This window comes from Meles meles, chromosome 11 (assembly GCF_922984935.1).
Source record: "Meles meles chromosome 11, mMelMel3.1 paternal haplotype, whole genome shotgun sequence".
In the NCBI taxonomy this organism is placed as follows: Eukaryota; Metazoa; Chordata; class Mammalia; order Carnivora; family Mustelidae; genus Meles; species Meles meles.
Window position 1 is genome coordinate 54,928,334 of NC_060076.1, and position 14,911 is coordinate 54,943,244.

At 41.9% G+C, this 14,911-nt stretch overlaps 1 protein-coding gene across 7 annotated transcripts in view; it reads left to right on the forward strand.

Moving 5' to 3' along the window:
• The first annotated feature begins 416 nt into the window (after nucleotides 1–416).
• Nucleotides 417–14,911, forward strand: part of NFIB (nuclear factor I B) — a 232,325-nt gene continuing 217,830 nt past the window's right edge. For 6 of the 7 annotated variants that reach the window (XM_046022303.1, XM_046022305.1, XM_046022308.1 and 3 more), the window contains exons 1-2: nucleotides 1,344–1,481; nucleotides 7,615–8,146. In XM_046022303.1, coding sequence (XP_045878259.1) covers nucleotides 1,452–1,481; nucleotides 7,615–8,146 — 562 coding nt within the window. In that variant the 5' untranslated portion in view covers nucleotides 1,344–1,451. Of the gene's footprint in view, nucleotides 1,482–7,614; nucleotides 8,147–14,911 lie in introns of all 7 variants that reach the window. The other variant, XM_046022309.1, reaches the window with a different exon arrangement.

Below are 14,911 nucleotides of genomic sequence, written 5' to 3' on the forward strand. Positions count from 1 at the left end.
TGCTTCTCCCACTCGGATGTTCCCGCGGCTTAAAGAGTCCGCAGCGAGCACAGAAATACCTCTTCCAGGGCGGGTTTTCGGGGGTGTGTATGTGTGTGTGGTGGTGTGGGGAGACTGCAGGACTTGCCCAAAGGGCGGAAAGAAGATCTAGTTTGAAGAAAAAAAAAAAAAAAAGAAAGAAAGTCATGGTTCTGTGGCACCGATATGAGACCTTTAACAAATGAGAGGGAGAGAGAGAGAGAAGAGAAAGAGAAGCAAGAGGAGGAGGAGGAAGGTGGGGGGCGGGGGGTGTGGAGAGGCTGGTGCAAAAGGAATGCGCGTTTGCAGGAGGAGGAGTAAAGCGATGATTGTGTAATTAAATAATAAAACAATCCTTAAGTCTGATTTGGAGAGAGCTCGAGCGGGGTCCAGAGGGTGGAACCGGTGAAATTTTCAACTTCCAAGTTTTGCAACGAAAGAAAGCGAGAGAGGGAGGGGAAAAAAAGAGCCCAGAGCAGAAAAGAGCGGAGTTTGGAGCCGAGCGGGAGAGCGGGATTTATCGTTTGGGATTTTTCAGGAGCTCGTTCCGATCCCCCTGGGCTCTGGGCAGCGGCGGCAGCAGCAGCAGCCTCCTCGCTCGGCCGGGTCAGACGCGGGGCGAGGCGGGTGGGCGGGCGGCCGGGCGTGGAAGAGCCGGCGCGGGCGGCGGCGGCTGCAGCCGGGGACCGCGCCGCGAGCCTCTTCCGCCCGGGAGACCTGCGCCCGAGCCCCCTCCCTCACCCCGGCCTCTCCCTTCTCCCCCACCCACCCCGCCCCCACCCGGCCCTCTCCCGCGCGCGCCCCGCCACCCGCGCGCACTCGCTCACGCTCCCCCTCGCGCACACACATGGTCGGCTCGCGGCAAAGTTTCGCCTGCGATCGCCACTCCGGAATCCTGCCGCAGTGCTCGGGGCTGTAACCTTGAACTTTCCCAGCGCGGTGACACATTCTCCTCGCTCTCCCTCCCGCGCTCTCTCCTGCGCCCCCCTCCCCGCCTTTTTAAAAAAAGCATTTCACCACCAACCACCACCCCAATCCAACCCACCCCGAACCTTCGCGCACCCCCTAGCCCCCAACAACAACAACAACTGCAAAACAGAAAATAAATCCCCAAACCCAGGCGAAAAGCAGCCAACACCGGCGGCGGCGGCGGCGGCGGCCTCGGCGAGCAGGGCCAGCGCGCTCGGACTGCAAGAGGGTTAAAAGTGTAGATTGGATTTCACCCCGGGAAATCTAGCACGCCGAGTGAACTTGAATCTTTGGCTATTTAAGGAGGACTGGGTTTGTTGTGAAGTTGCCGTGATCCAGCGCAGAGCCCCGTCCTGATTGATCGCATCGCGGGGCTCAGATGACTGTAAAATGAATAGATGAAATTCTTGCTTCTGGAAGATTTTCTTGGGCATCTTCGGGAAAGTGCGTTTTAAGGCGAAGTCATGATGTATTCTCCCATCTGTCTCACTCAGGTACATGTCTCGGTCGCTCTCTCGAGCTTTCTCTCTAGTCCGAAATGCCTTTGTTTTGTTTTGTTGCTCGCGTCTGCGGACAATTAACGGCTTTATAGTTAACCTCCGCACACTCCTGTCCCTCGCAGAAGTGGCCCGGAGTTGCGGCGGGATTTGCGGGGCGGCGTGGGAGCCGGCGCGCGGCCGCTCGCCCGAGGCCACCCCGCGCGCCCGGCCCCGCGCCCTGGGCATGGGGAGCGGGCGCCCGCGCGCTGCCAGGGCGGCTGGGCCGGGCGAGGCCGCCGGGGGTGGGCAGGGCCCCGGGCCGGGAGCTCTAGCCCCTGCGCGGCCCCCCGAGTGCCTGCTGCTGTGCGGTGCCCCTGCCCAGGGTGCCCGTCGCCCCTGTCGGTCGCTGGAGCGCTGAGACCCACTCCGGCTTTAGAGGAGCTTTTACAGGGGGACTGAGCCCTAATAAACAACCAGTGAACTTGGGCGAGGGGACTCTAGCACGAGTCCTTGTGGGCGCCTCTGGACTCCGCTGCAAGCAGTGGGCGGGCGGCAAAGCGAGTCGGAGGTTGTGGTCCGGAGACCCATTCCTTTGCTTAATTTGGGGATCTGAAACTTTGGTCCATCGTGATCCGCACTTTGAGGTTTCCAGTGACCACACCACAAAGGCCGTCTTTACGTTGACACGAGTTAGTTGGTCGTGGTGAAAGTTAAAGACTTTAGAACATGTTCATTTTGTGGAGACCTGTTCATTTGACAATATTTGGGCGTAGCTCGGAAGGCAGAAAGTAATGCTGGAAAAGTAAGGTCATTTTTTGAAAAATTCACTTTGAAAATTGTCCTAAGACTTTAGGAACAACGTTATGAAATAAAACACTGGCTTGGTGCATTTTTAAGAGCACAATTTATATAATTTTAAACCAGACGGTCGAATGCAAAACTGGTGAGACCGAACGGACTTACCTGGGGGCAGTTTTCATCGCTGCCCAGCTAACTAACCAACTGGCGAACTAACTAAATATCTTAGCCCAGAGTTGTTATTTGAAGCATTATTTTAAACCTTGAAAAGTGTAGGACTGTTGACTTGAGCTTTGAGGAGGAAGTGTCACCATTGATAATTGATAACCATTTTCTTGGACATTGGCATAGAAAACTACACAGTTAAAGAAGTGTCGCCAGGTCTTAGGTGTGTTACAATTTTTAAAAAAAATCCAGTATCACGATGATGCATTTTTATAATGGACAAATGATTAAGATTTCAATTGTATGACAATTAGAAGCCATTGTGATTGGAAACGACCAAGGCATTCATAAATTGTGAATGAAGATGAAAACAATGATAAGGCTTATTCAGTGATTGGATACAGTCCTGTAGCTTTTTGGCTGACACATTTTTTATTGTTTATATTTTGTTTGGCATCTGTGTATGATTAACTTAGATATGGCTATTTTCAGCAAGTAACGTGCACTTTAATTTAACAAAACTGGAAAAATTAGTTGCTGAGTTATTTGTATTTTAAAAGCTATGTATAATGGCCAATAAATATGATGATGAAATTGTTTCAGGTATAAGGGATTGCCTTTAGTTGTAAAAGTTACCTTTCATATTACCTATCAGCAGGATTTTTTTTTCCTTTCTGGTAAGCCATGTTCATTTGGTAATATTTTTACATTATTGAAGCACAGTTCAAATAAAACAAATTCAGGCAAGATTTTTCGCTTACAAAGTAACTGCATGACTTATTCTCACCTGTAAAGAATTGTTTTTCTATATTAATTTGTATTTCTAGCATCAGCTGCTGAGAAACCTTGCTAGCGATTACACTGCATTTTTTATTTCCTCTAAATATGCATTGTAAAGTCACTAGCTTTATCTTAATTTCAATAAGTTGGAGATAACATTGTGGCATCGTGACATATGGAATATTAGTAGCACATACAGCACAATCATTCAGCTATCACATTAGTATTCGAGAACACATACTTACCAACACTAATTCATGATGACTAACATTCTCTCTTGTTTTAATAATGTAAATTTAGGTTGACGTATTAAAACTGTTTTGGGGATTTCAGGCCTATACTCCAGAAGGAATTGTAGCTTTCCAATTCTCTTTTAATAGCTCTGCGACTTTATAGGTAATGTAAGGTGTTGCAAAATTAAGAGCACATGAACAGTGTTACTTTTATATCAGACCAGTAGTTTAGCTTTGTATTATAAAAGTCTATTGGCTATGGCAAAATGTGTTTTAGGATATGTAAATACAGAATAGAGAAACATTCTTAATTGGCAGAAAACTTTACAAAGTGTCTCAGTTGTTGCAATAAAGTATCTAGGTTTTAGAAAGAATTTTAATTTCAAAAGGAGCTACAGTTTAAGTTGTTAATATTTAGCAAAATGTTACGTAAAAGCATCAGGATACCCCTATAAATCAGTACATATACCTCAGTACAAATCAGATATAAAAGGAAAAATAAGAACCATCATATATGATTTAATATTTTGCTTTTTCTAAAAATGATGTAAACCCTTAATAAAACTTTTACTTGGCATGATTGCATTGAATTATTTAAATTTCAAGTTCTTCATGGAACATATTTTAAATGATTTATTATTGTAGCAGTGTCCCAAGAATATCTAGTATTTACTCTTCCACCTCTATATTGATCTAATTTTCTGTTTTTCTTTCATGGAAACCATTGTTTCTATAAAGAAAAATATTTCTGGTGGAATTAAAATTGTTTACTTTTACATTTGATATTTGTAACTTGGCTATTTTATCAATTTAGTTCAACCAAAGGAAGTTTTAAAGAGAAATGTCAATGAATTTCAATAAAAATTCTAGAAGAGTGAGGTGGCATATTGCCTTAGTATAGAGCCATTAGATCTTAGGTTACTCATATGCTTAGTTTTGAAAAAAAAAAAAAAAAGAAAAAACTTTCATAATGGTTTAAAGTGTTGTTGTGATAACCTATTAATTAGGACATTTGAATACCTTAATCACTTCTTTTTTGGATGAAGACAGTTACTATGCTTCATATTCATGTCACTCAAAATTACTAAAAACCTATTGCAACTTAGTGTTAGAAAACAGTCACACTTGAGAGGTGGCATTTTAGGCTTGTTAGTTACAGAAGTATATGTGACTCATAACAAACCTGTACTTCTCATCATTTTTTTGGAGGTTATGTCTCCTTGTCAAGTGTTTCGCTTGAAAGGAATCCACAGAATATTAAAGCCCTGAAACATATTTATAAGGCAACTTTGTCTGAGAAAGTTTGCTATTTCTATTTGTCGATTAGGGGAAAAAAAAGTATGTTTTAAAGCATTATTTGGCAACATTGGCAACAAACTCAAGGCAACCTTAAAAAAAAAACCCACATTGTTTTGTGTGCATTTGCTAAGAAATTCCAAATTCAGTTCTCAAATTTGCATTTTGATTGTTTAAAATAACTTACTAAAATTTTGGGATTTATTACATGACAGATGATTTGGAACTCAAACAAATTTAATCAAAAGTATGTTTGATGTCTTAATAAGAAAATGAAATGTCACTGAACATAGTACTTAAGGATGTAAGCACTTAAGAGTTACCGCACCGCTTAATATCTGTTGCAATAATACAGCATTTTAAAAAGCATGGCAAGGGTAAAACTCCCCCCTCCCATCCCCATGTATTCTTTACATTCTCAACCCCTTAGCTGATGAGTATGTATGTATGTTTTTTAATCCTATCAATAAATAGTAGTAAAAGTCAGATTATAGGAAGTGAGTTCCCAAAGCATGTTTAAGTCCACACTTCCTTCAACAGGGCTTCCTTTGCATGATTTCTAAGGGGGATAAACAAAGTTTTTGTAGTTACAGTGAAAGCTGAAAGCATGGCATCAGAAAGTATATGGAGATAGGGAGGTCTTATCATGGGGCTGTGGTTGCTGTGAGCAGGGCTGCCTTCCCACACAAAGAACAGATTGTGGTTTAACTCTTTCCATGGCCTAGTTTAATGTGCTCACATAGTAACCGAATTGTTCAAATCTCTGCTGGAAACTACTGATCGGTTTAATGATTTCCTCTATGGCATTTGGTTATGCCTCATGCTGTGATGTAATCATCTGCATTCTGTATTGTTATGAAATTTTGATTTATACTCATTCTGCCGGAGGAACGTTTTTACAGCAATATGTTAAAACACTTGATAACTGCATTATTGATTGGATGGGACGTGCACTTTTTCCGGGTGTGATACGCATACCGTGAACACGCCGCAGTCTTTAGCACTGAAAACTCGAATTTCATCTTAAAAATGGATTCAAACCCATCGGGGATTTTCTTTGCGCCCCTTCTTTGTTCCAATGCCATTAGTTGCACTTTCTTCGTCTTTACCCTCGTGGCATTCATCAGACTGCTGGTTCGCTAGAATTTATTTCTCGTAATTCAGGGTGACCAGCCCTAGTGTGTCAATTCTAAGTTGGGATCCGATAAGTTAGTGAAAGTTATTTTCCTGGTTGGGGTGACAGTACAGTCAGGGCGTCCAGAAAAGTGGCTGCAGTGGGAAGTTCTTATTTGCTTCGGATCTTGGTTTATTGCTCCCGTACAGTATGCCTGCCCAGGATGTTAGCTCTTTCTCTGAGCAGTAACAGGGCCTCAGCTTATGAAACAGGATTTACCTATGGCAGGAAGTAGTGAAACACGAACTGCTTTGCGAAGTAACTTGGAATATCTCTAGGTGAAGATAATCTGCCATTCCACACTGTCCCCCGCCCTTAAAAAAAGGCTTAGATGGACCAGGCTGGGAGAATGCAGGAGCCCAAGGTAAACCACTTCATTCAAAAGACAGGATACTGTAGAGTTGGTGCACGTGCAGACTCACAAGCCGTGCATACGTGCATCCACACTCCGGCCGAAGAATTCACACACCTAGCAAATGAATTGTATTGATTCCACAAAAGCAGTAAGTGACCAGCGGTGCACTCCTGGTGTCCCCCTGCCACCGCACGCAGAGACACAAAGCATGTAATGTTGGTGCCAAGTTGCCATTTTTCATTGTTCACCTCAGATTGATTTTTAAGGGGTTTAGAATAATTGCCGTACTCATGTGATCGGTTAACAAATTAACGGACTCCGTGGGGCTTCGGATTCTCTAGAAAAGCTGCCTGAAGAACCTTCACATAATTCTTGTTTTCAACTTTGGAAACTTCTATTGAAAAATGAAAAGAGTGTGTCGGTGTGTCCGTGAGAGAATAGGACAGTGTGAGAATGAGAGTGTGTGTGTGTGTGTGTGTGTGTGTGTGTATGTGTAAGTGCGCGCGTGTGCCTTGGAGGCTGGTGTTGGTGAAGAGGGGGGAGAGAATGCACGGCTCAAAGTATGGAAACCTTCTATTCAGGACACTGATACGGTGAGCTGTGTCCTTTGCCCACTTTCCCTCACTGTATACCGGTTTCTCTAGTTACCACTCTTGGAATGGTGCTGTTTCAGTGTTGGAATGTTGGACGTTTGATAAGAAAATGGATCAAGTTTAATGGCGCATGCTCTTTGTGCCACCAGCAGCCTCTTGCTGAGAGCATGCTCCAAAAGCGGGAACTGTGTGGCATTACACTGAGCATCTATATGCTTTGTGTTTCTGTGCCACAGAGACGAGAAATGAACTGTGGCATCGCTCCTGCCTTCTGAACAGCTCTGCTCCGATTAAAAAAAAACAAAACAAAACAATCTCACTGTGTTCTTTGTAAAATGGTACTGCTTCGTGTTAGTTGGTCAATCAAATATTTAAATATTAAATTGGGTGCCAGGCACCTTAGTTACTTACATTTTAGAGAATGTAGGATGCATGGTGGGAATGAGGGGGATGGGGCCAGAGTGAAATACAAATATAAATCTTATTTTCTTTGTAGGAGGCACGATCAACCTGTAAATTTTGGTGGAAAAGGGACTGCTTGGTGGACTTTGTTTTCTTCTTTTCCTGCTGTTTTGATAATTTTAAATAAGAAGGGAATGTGATTTTTATGCATAACTTTTTGGAGTGAATTGGGAATGGATTATAGTTTTATTTATTTATTTATTTATTTATTTATTTATTTTGAGCCTTTAAAACTAAGCTGACTGTGTCTGTCTTCTCCCCCCGCCACTGCCCCAACCTTCATCTTCAACAGGATGAATTTCACCCATTCATCGAGGCACTCCTTCCACATGTCCGTGCAATCGCCTACACTTGGTTCAACCTGCAGGCTCGGAAACGCAAGTACTTTAAAAAGCACGAGAAGCGAATGTCAAAGGATGAAGAAAGAGCAGTCAAAGATGAGCTTCTCAGCGAAAAGCCTGAAATCAAACAGAAGTGGGCATCCAGGCTCCTGGCCAAGCTGCGCAAAGACATTCGCCAGGAGTACCGAGAGGACTTTGTGCTCACCGTGACTGGCAAGAAGCACCCGTGCTGTGTCTTATCCAATCCCGACCAGAAGGGTAAGATTAGGAGAATCGACTGCCTGCGACAGGCAGACAAAGTCTGGCGTCTGGATCTAGTCATGGTGATCCTGTTCAAAGGCATCCCCTTGGAAAGTACCGATGGAGAGCGGCTCATGAAATCCCCTCATTGCACAAACCCAGCACTTTGTGTCCAGCCACATCATATCACAGTATCAGTTAAGGAGCTTGATTTGTTTTTGGCATACTACGTGCAGGAGCAAGGTAGGAGCAGATCGTTCTTTCTTCTAGTAGGGCAAACACTGCCCACAAACCCCGTATACGAAATAGCTGTCTTGGGTTAGATGGTCCTTGAGGCCCCTAAATCTCCTTCACCCACGCTGGGTGGAGTGGCCTGCCCTCTTCCACTGCCTTGTCCACTGCCATGGGCCAGCCATGGACACAGGCGTGGAGCTTTCGTACCTGGATAGGTGTGGGTATTTTGCAAAAGACCACAAAGAGATGCGTTTTCAGATGTCTTTGAAATAATATACCTTTTCAAAGGCACAGACTAGTCTGAAAACTAGTGTTTATTACAATTCACTTTTTGTCCTCGGCTGCATTCCTTGCGTTTAGTCATCATTTCTCCATTTGAAAATGTAACTTTATTTATGAAGAGTCAAACCGCTTTTTAATAATCTTTGTATTGGCTTGTAACTAGCAAGGTAGATGAACTTTGTTCACGAATCTAGTCCTATTGCACCGAAAATAGAATTTATGTTTTCCTGTTACAAAATGCTTAAGATAGCCAATATCAGAAAGTGTATCTTACGTGAACCTGAATTTATTTAATTTAAATATTTCTATCGACACCTCCTATTGATTGTGTAATATTCGCCATAGATTAAATGGATGATAGTTCTTGTTTAAATAATTCATGGTATAATATTTTCCCAACATGACTTGGGAATACTTAATATCATTAGTTTACTTGAATGTGAATTCACAAAACTTACTGAGGAGAGAAGTTGCAGCTCTTCTTACAGAACAAAAACAGAAAGTGGACTGGTTACACTGGTTTAAAAGAAATCTCAAAAAGAATGCAGAAACCACATACCGTACCTATAAAAAAAAGACTTGATAAAGACAGTGGTATAAATGTTGCCTGGGTGAGTCAAAAATAGGGGATATTTTTGCTGAGCATTTTTTGAGTTCATGAAATATGTTTTTTTAATTATTATTTTGTACTTTCCTTTAAATAAGTGAGTTTCTTTTCTTCAAATAAATGTGTCAGGATATGGATTTCCACGTATTAGCAACAGTCTGTAGTAAAACATCATTTTAAGAAAGCAGCATACCAAAAGTGGACTGAAGTTTGATCTGCCACAGATGGTGGGTCATTTCCTAACTTGGCCTGGTCGTAGGGAAATGGCCTGCAGATCGCGAGGTGGCAGACGGGTTATCTGTTGTTCGTTATATAAATCTGGGATTCAGCAAATTGGTTTGAACCTTATCGTTATCCAGAAAAAAAAAAATCAAAATTACTCTTTTGGCTCAGAAATCTAGGTACTCGTTACATGTTTTTTGTCTTTATATTTCCCTGATATAGTTTTAGTTATAGTTAAATGTCATTTTAAAAAAAATTCTTAGTTTGATTTTAAATAAGATGCTCAGAATCATATATTTGAAACTACCTTTTTTTTTTGTTTTGAAACATTGCTTTTGCCATCACCGTGGATTTAAGAATTAAGGTCCAAATAATGATGGTTTAGGGAAAAATATATTTTCGCCCTGTTCGTCCTAAAATAAAAGCTCATTAACACATGATGCTTAATTTGATTGACAGCTGTCTAGGAGGTGACATCCTAAGGTGGGCTGTAGATCTGTGTTGGGTTGACTGTGAATGTGTTGTAAGTGTGTTGTGAAAGTCGAGGCTGGAAGTAAAGTTTTCAAAAGTGGGTCATGCAACTTTTTAGTACAGGGAGGGAAGGTTTGCAACCACTTCCCTGCTACTCACATTTTAACTTGCTTGAAGGCTAGTCCTTGAGGTGTACATGCATGCGCATTCATTCCCGGGGCAGGCAGCCAACTCTCTTGGTTGATGAACTGACAATAAAGAACATATCCTTTGGATTTGTGGAGATAGATTGAAGACAGAAAAATGCGTAAATGCCTTCCGCATTGTACCATTGGTCATGATAATCATGAAGTTTTAAGCAACTCTTGGAGACCATGTTTTCAGATAGAACATTGATTTTGTTGTTGTTCTGAGTCTCTGTCATAAAAAGCTTTCATTATTTTACCCTGTATATCTAATTTGTATCCCTGCCTACCTGCCAGCGCGTCATCTCTTCTTAACATCTGTTGGCACTTTCTTTGAAAAAGTCACATCAGGAAGCATCTACGTTTTCCTTTTTTCAAATTTCATATATTTTTTTTTTTGGTCAAATGTAGGTTAATTATGTTGTTTTGCAGTGCAATTGATTGAAGAAGGCATTTACAAAGATAAGTCTGTAGTCAATCAAAGTGCTGCCTATCTCTCATCATGACTCTTTATTTCTCCTCTAAGTACATGAAAACCCACTTAAGTCAGCTTTATAAATCAGGCAAAGAAGTATGAAGAGAAACATGAAGGAAAAATAAGAAAAGAAAGCTGTAATGTTTACAACAGAATGAGCAACAAAACTACCTTTCCCCCCCTTTCTCTCTGTCTCTCCACTTCTAAACGACTGGGAGGAAAACATGAGAAAGAACAGAGAGAATGCCAAAGATGGTTGCCACTGGCACCAGGATTGGCATCAGACCCTCTTTGTTTAGCTCAGGATGCCTGTGATTTGTTAGTTGGCATCCGCATTGCAGTGTGGAGTGATGTTACAATATATTGACAATTTCCAGATCTAGAAATGTCAATAGTCCTCTTGGTTATTTATACAAGATCACAAACTGCATCTCTTCTGGAGGATGAAATAAAGACCAACATATAATAAAGTTCCATTGTTGGCCAACTTCCTATGCTTTTCTTTTTCCCTCTTTCTCTTTTGGTTCAACCCACACTTTTTTTTTTTTTTTTTTTTTTTTTTTTTTTGCCTTCATGCCCAGCAGCCTCATCTTTTTTGAAATGTGGAAAGAGTTACTAGAGCTTTGACACAAGCTCTAGTACTACATCTGCATCTGATATGGTTTTGGGAAAAATTTATGCATTTTGAAATCACTTTTGATATAGAGTTCATTAGACCTTTGCATCCCATGGCCACGAGGCAGTATTTTCTTTAAAGCTAAATCTCTTTGTTACTCAGCTTCTTCTATGCATATAGCCCGACTGACCGCAATTTAGTCCATTTTTCTATTTCTCCACATTAGTAAAGGGTCATGTTCAATACAGTCATTTATAAAATTATATGAGCCCCCCGCTTTACCTCCCATATACGCATCATGGGGGAGTAACTGCGTTTAAATCCATAAAATCATTTGACGTTATTGATTCAGAGGGCTGCGCTTCGGCTGTTCCGTTGCTACAAGAACCGCCATTTTGTTTGTGAAGTGCCAGGCGAGGGGGAAAAAAAAGGCAGACACTGTGCTTGATGCCAATAATGGTTGCCAGTGGCACCGAGGTTGGCATCAGACCCTCTTTGTCTAGTTGCTGAATGCCTTTGATTCGTTGGTTGGCATCCGCATTGCAGTGGGCACACTGGAAAGTTTTTGACAATCCCTGAATGAAAGCTGCTTGCTTGTTTGCTGCAGCAAATCTTAGCTAATATAAAACCCTTCCTTTCTATTTTTTAGGTTTTTTTTTTCTTTCTTTCTTTTAAGTCTGTGTGATAGATCAGAGGAAAAAATAGCTCTAAAGTGGCCTCCATTTTCCCAAAGATTTAGTTAAAGATGTCCAATGATTCTTGGGCAGGTGGTACCTAGTCCCCATATTGTCTTTGTTATTGCATTCATGAAAGCAAAGCAAAACAAAACAAAACAAAAACCAGACAAGGCTTGCACAGGACACCTTCCTGGGATGTAAGTGTGCTGTAGGGTGTGGGGTGTGCACTGAGGATGTGGGGAAGACTTGCTGAATGTAGTGATATTTAATGCATTCATTATGACTGACTCTGGCTTTCAGTCCTATCACTGCTTATTTCTCATGTAATTTGTAGTTCCCTCAGTGTCCACCCTTCCAAATTTTACAGTGACATGTTGAGAGGATCTAACTTTTCTTCCTAGTGACTAATGTGTAACAGTGTAAATGTTAAAAAAAAAAAAAGCAAAACTTCATGAGGAAACCTATGTGTTCAGGTCTGATACAAATCCTCCAATCCTGAATTTCTCAATTCTGTATCAAAACGTTGCCAGATTCTCAGCATGGTCCTGCACACAGGAAAACCAAGCAAAAGGCTAAAATAATTTTGGTTGACGTTTCCTAGATAGTGAGCATTAATATTGCTTTCCGGTTAACCACCATTATCTCATTAATTAATAAGAAGGATTAGCAGTTCCACCCCAAAGGGCTGCAGAGAAGGAAGTCTGGCCTATGGGAGGCCTTGAGTCCAGGCTGTGTCCTGTCTGAAGGGGAAATGGGGAGGGGTGGGGTGGAGTGGGGGGAGGGGCTGGGCTTTCTCTGAGGCAGGGAAGGGTTTTGAAGAGGGAGGTCAAAACACACTAACAAGTTTAAAGATCTCAAGAGATAGTAACTGTTGCCCTGAATTTAACAGATCAGAGTTTAAACTAAGTCAGCCTAACTGATTTTTGGACCGTACTTTACACTCCTATTAAACATGTTTCGGATATTGAAGAGAGTCCTCTCATGGCTCATGGCTGTCATCAAGGAGGAGTTTCCTTTAGCCTTGGGGAAGCTTTAAAGCCACCATCCACTGCTGGGTGGCAACTTTTGTCATTTTATTGTTAAGTGTGGTGATAATTAAAGTACATTTTGAAGTTGTGAAAAATTTGACTTGTTTACAGGAGAGGTTGTAATCATTGTTACTGTTTTTGAACTAGAATCTTTCCCGGTTGTCACATATCATTAGCGAGGAAGCAAATGCTAAGAATTATTTTCCTCCCTCAGTTACTGACTTTTAGAATCCTTTTGGGTAACCATTATTTCTTTATGAAAAGCTGACACAGATAATTGTTTGCAAGTTGACAGCGTATTTTAACATTTTAATAAATTCCACTTCATTTTCAGGTATTTCCCATTATGGGGAAAACTAAGCTTTTGTAATTTGTTAAAAGGAGGCCGTTCTCCAGGATGGTCTGGTGTGTGTGGACTGTGAAGGGCTCAGAGAGCAGAGAGTTCATGTGCACGTGGGATTTAGGGGGACACTGCAAAGTTTTCCCGTCTAGCATCCTGTCCTTGACTGAACTCCTGAACTCCAATGCACAGTTGTTTGCATTCTGGCTCACACACAATTCACCAGATAAAGAATGGCTCTTACTGACATGTCTTGCTCCTAGGCTTAATGAGACTTTTGTGGGAACATATATTGTAAGATAAGATACTTAGCCATTTTCTCACTGATAAGAAGAAAACACAGTCTGAGGGGCCAGAAACTCACCCTCTGTGTATGCCGTGATGTCCCTGCCATAAGATAACTCTGCCAGACTATTCAAGAGTTAAACTCGGAGGCCCCAGTTACCAGCTGGGGAAGCTTGGCATCTGTGTTCTGATATGGCAAACTAAGCTATTGCATTGCTGTTAATATGATTTCAGTTTTCAAAGGGAAAAGGGGGGGGCGGGGGGAGAGGCTCATTTGTTACATCAATTATGATTTCGAATATTAAAAAAAAATACAGTGGCCCACTTTCTGGAGGCAGCAAAGGTTGGAAAAATGTCCTACCGACAGCATGAGGCATCCCTCCCACCTTAAGCCCTCCCCAACCCTCCCCCCCAATACATAGCAGTACACATTTTATAGTAAAAAATATTGTTCACCTAGATATGGGTTGGATTTGCAAATTTGGTGCACTCTGCCTCTTGCGTGGTAAAATGACTTTATATGTAAGAGAACAGAGATGCTGTTCGTGATTCAGGAATAATAGTAATTTGGGGGATCTGTGCAGTGACAGGAGATATTGGTTGCTTTCCCAAGGGTTGACTCCCTGACAGATTCAGCATGGGCCTTGGAGCTAGGGAGGGCCACGTATAGGGAGGCCCCCTGTAGCCGTGGCCTAAGTTCTTTAAAGTCGCTCTTTTCCAAAGTGGTGCAGAGGGAGTGTTTCCACGCATAGAGGTAATGTAGAGTGAGTAGGATCTTTTATTTACTTAGTTGTTTTTCCCTAACTCTGGAACTTAGGAGTTGCCAAAAGGAAATTAAAGTTTTAATCCTCCGTTAACTTTTTCCTTTCAAATTTGGCATTAGGGTTTGAAATATTCCAGGGTATCTAACTTAGGAAAGGCTTTCTCCCCATAAACATTCATTATGCATGATTGACCTGAAACTCTAGGCCAGTGGGCTTAAAAAAAACAAAACAAGAAAAAAAAACCACACACACACAAAAAAAAACCCTCTGTAAGTGTGCTCTTTTGCCCTTTACTTCTCTGCTGACCTGTTAGGATTTCAGCACCTGAAGAGGGAGGGACCGACCCAGTGCAAGGCTGAGTCAGAATTCTCTGGAATTCTTAAAAGTTGAGATAAGTAAGTTTTCATTTCTGGCATCCCAGTGGCTTGTATGATAACTGGCATTATAATCAAAGGGATAATTATCACTTTGTTGGGAGCTTGGGGTGACAGAGAGTGGAAATAGCATAGGCATAACTTTCTGAGATAGATAGATAGATAGATTGTTAACTATCCGAACTTATGGGGGCAAAGTGAAAGGTGATCCTTGCAGCGAAACTGGCTTCTTGGGTAGAAATTTCTCTTCAGCTTGGCAAGGAATAGCATTTTCTAGTTTGAATTTGAAAGCAGAGCCTGCGACCCTCCAGGCGTTTTTGTTATGGGCTAAGTCAGAGCAAGTGATCAGCCAACGTCATATTCAAAGCAAAGTTTTCCAACTTTTTTCCCTCCATCCTTTGGAGGAGGAATAATTTTAGAAATCTCAAGGACTAGTGGTTGTGCGATG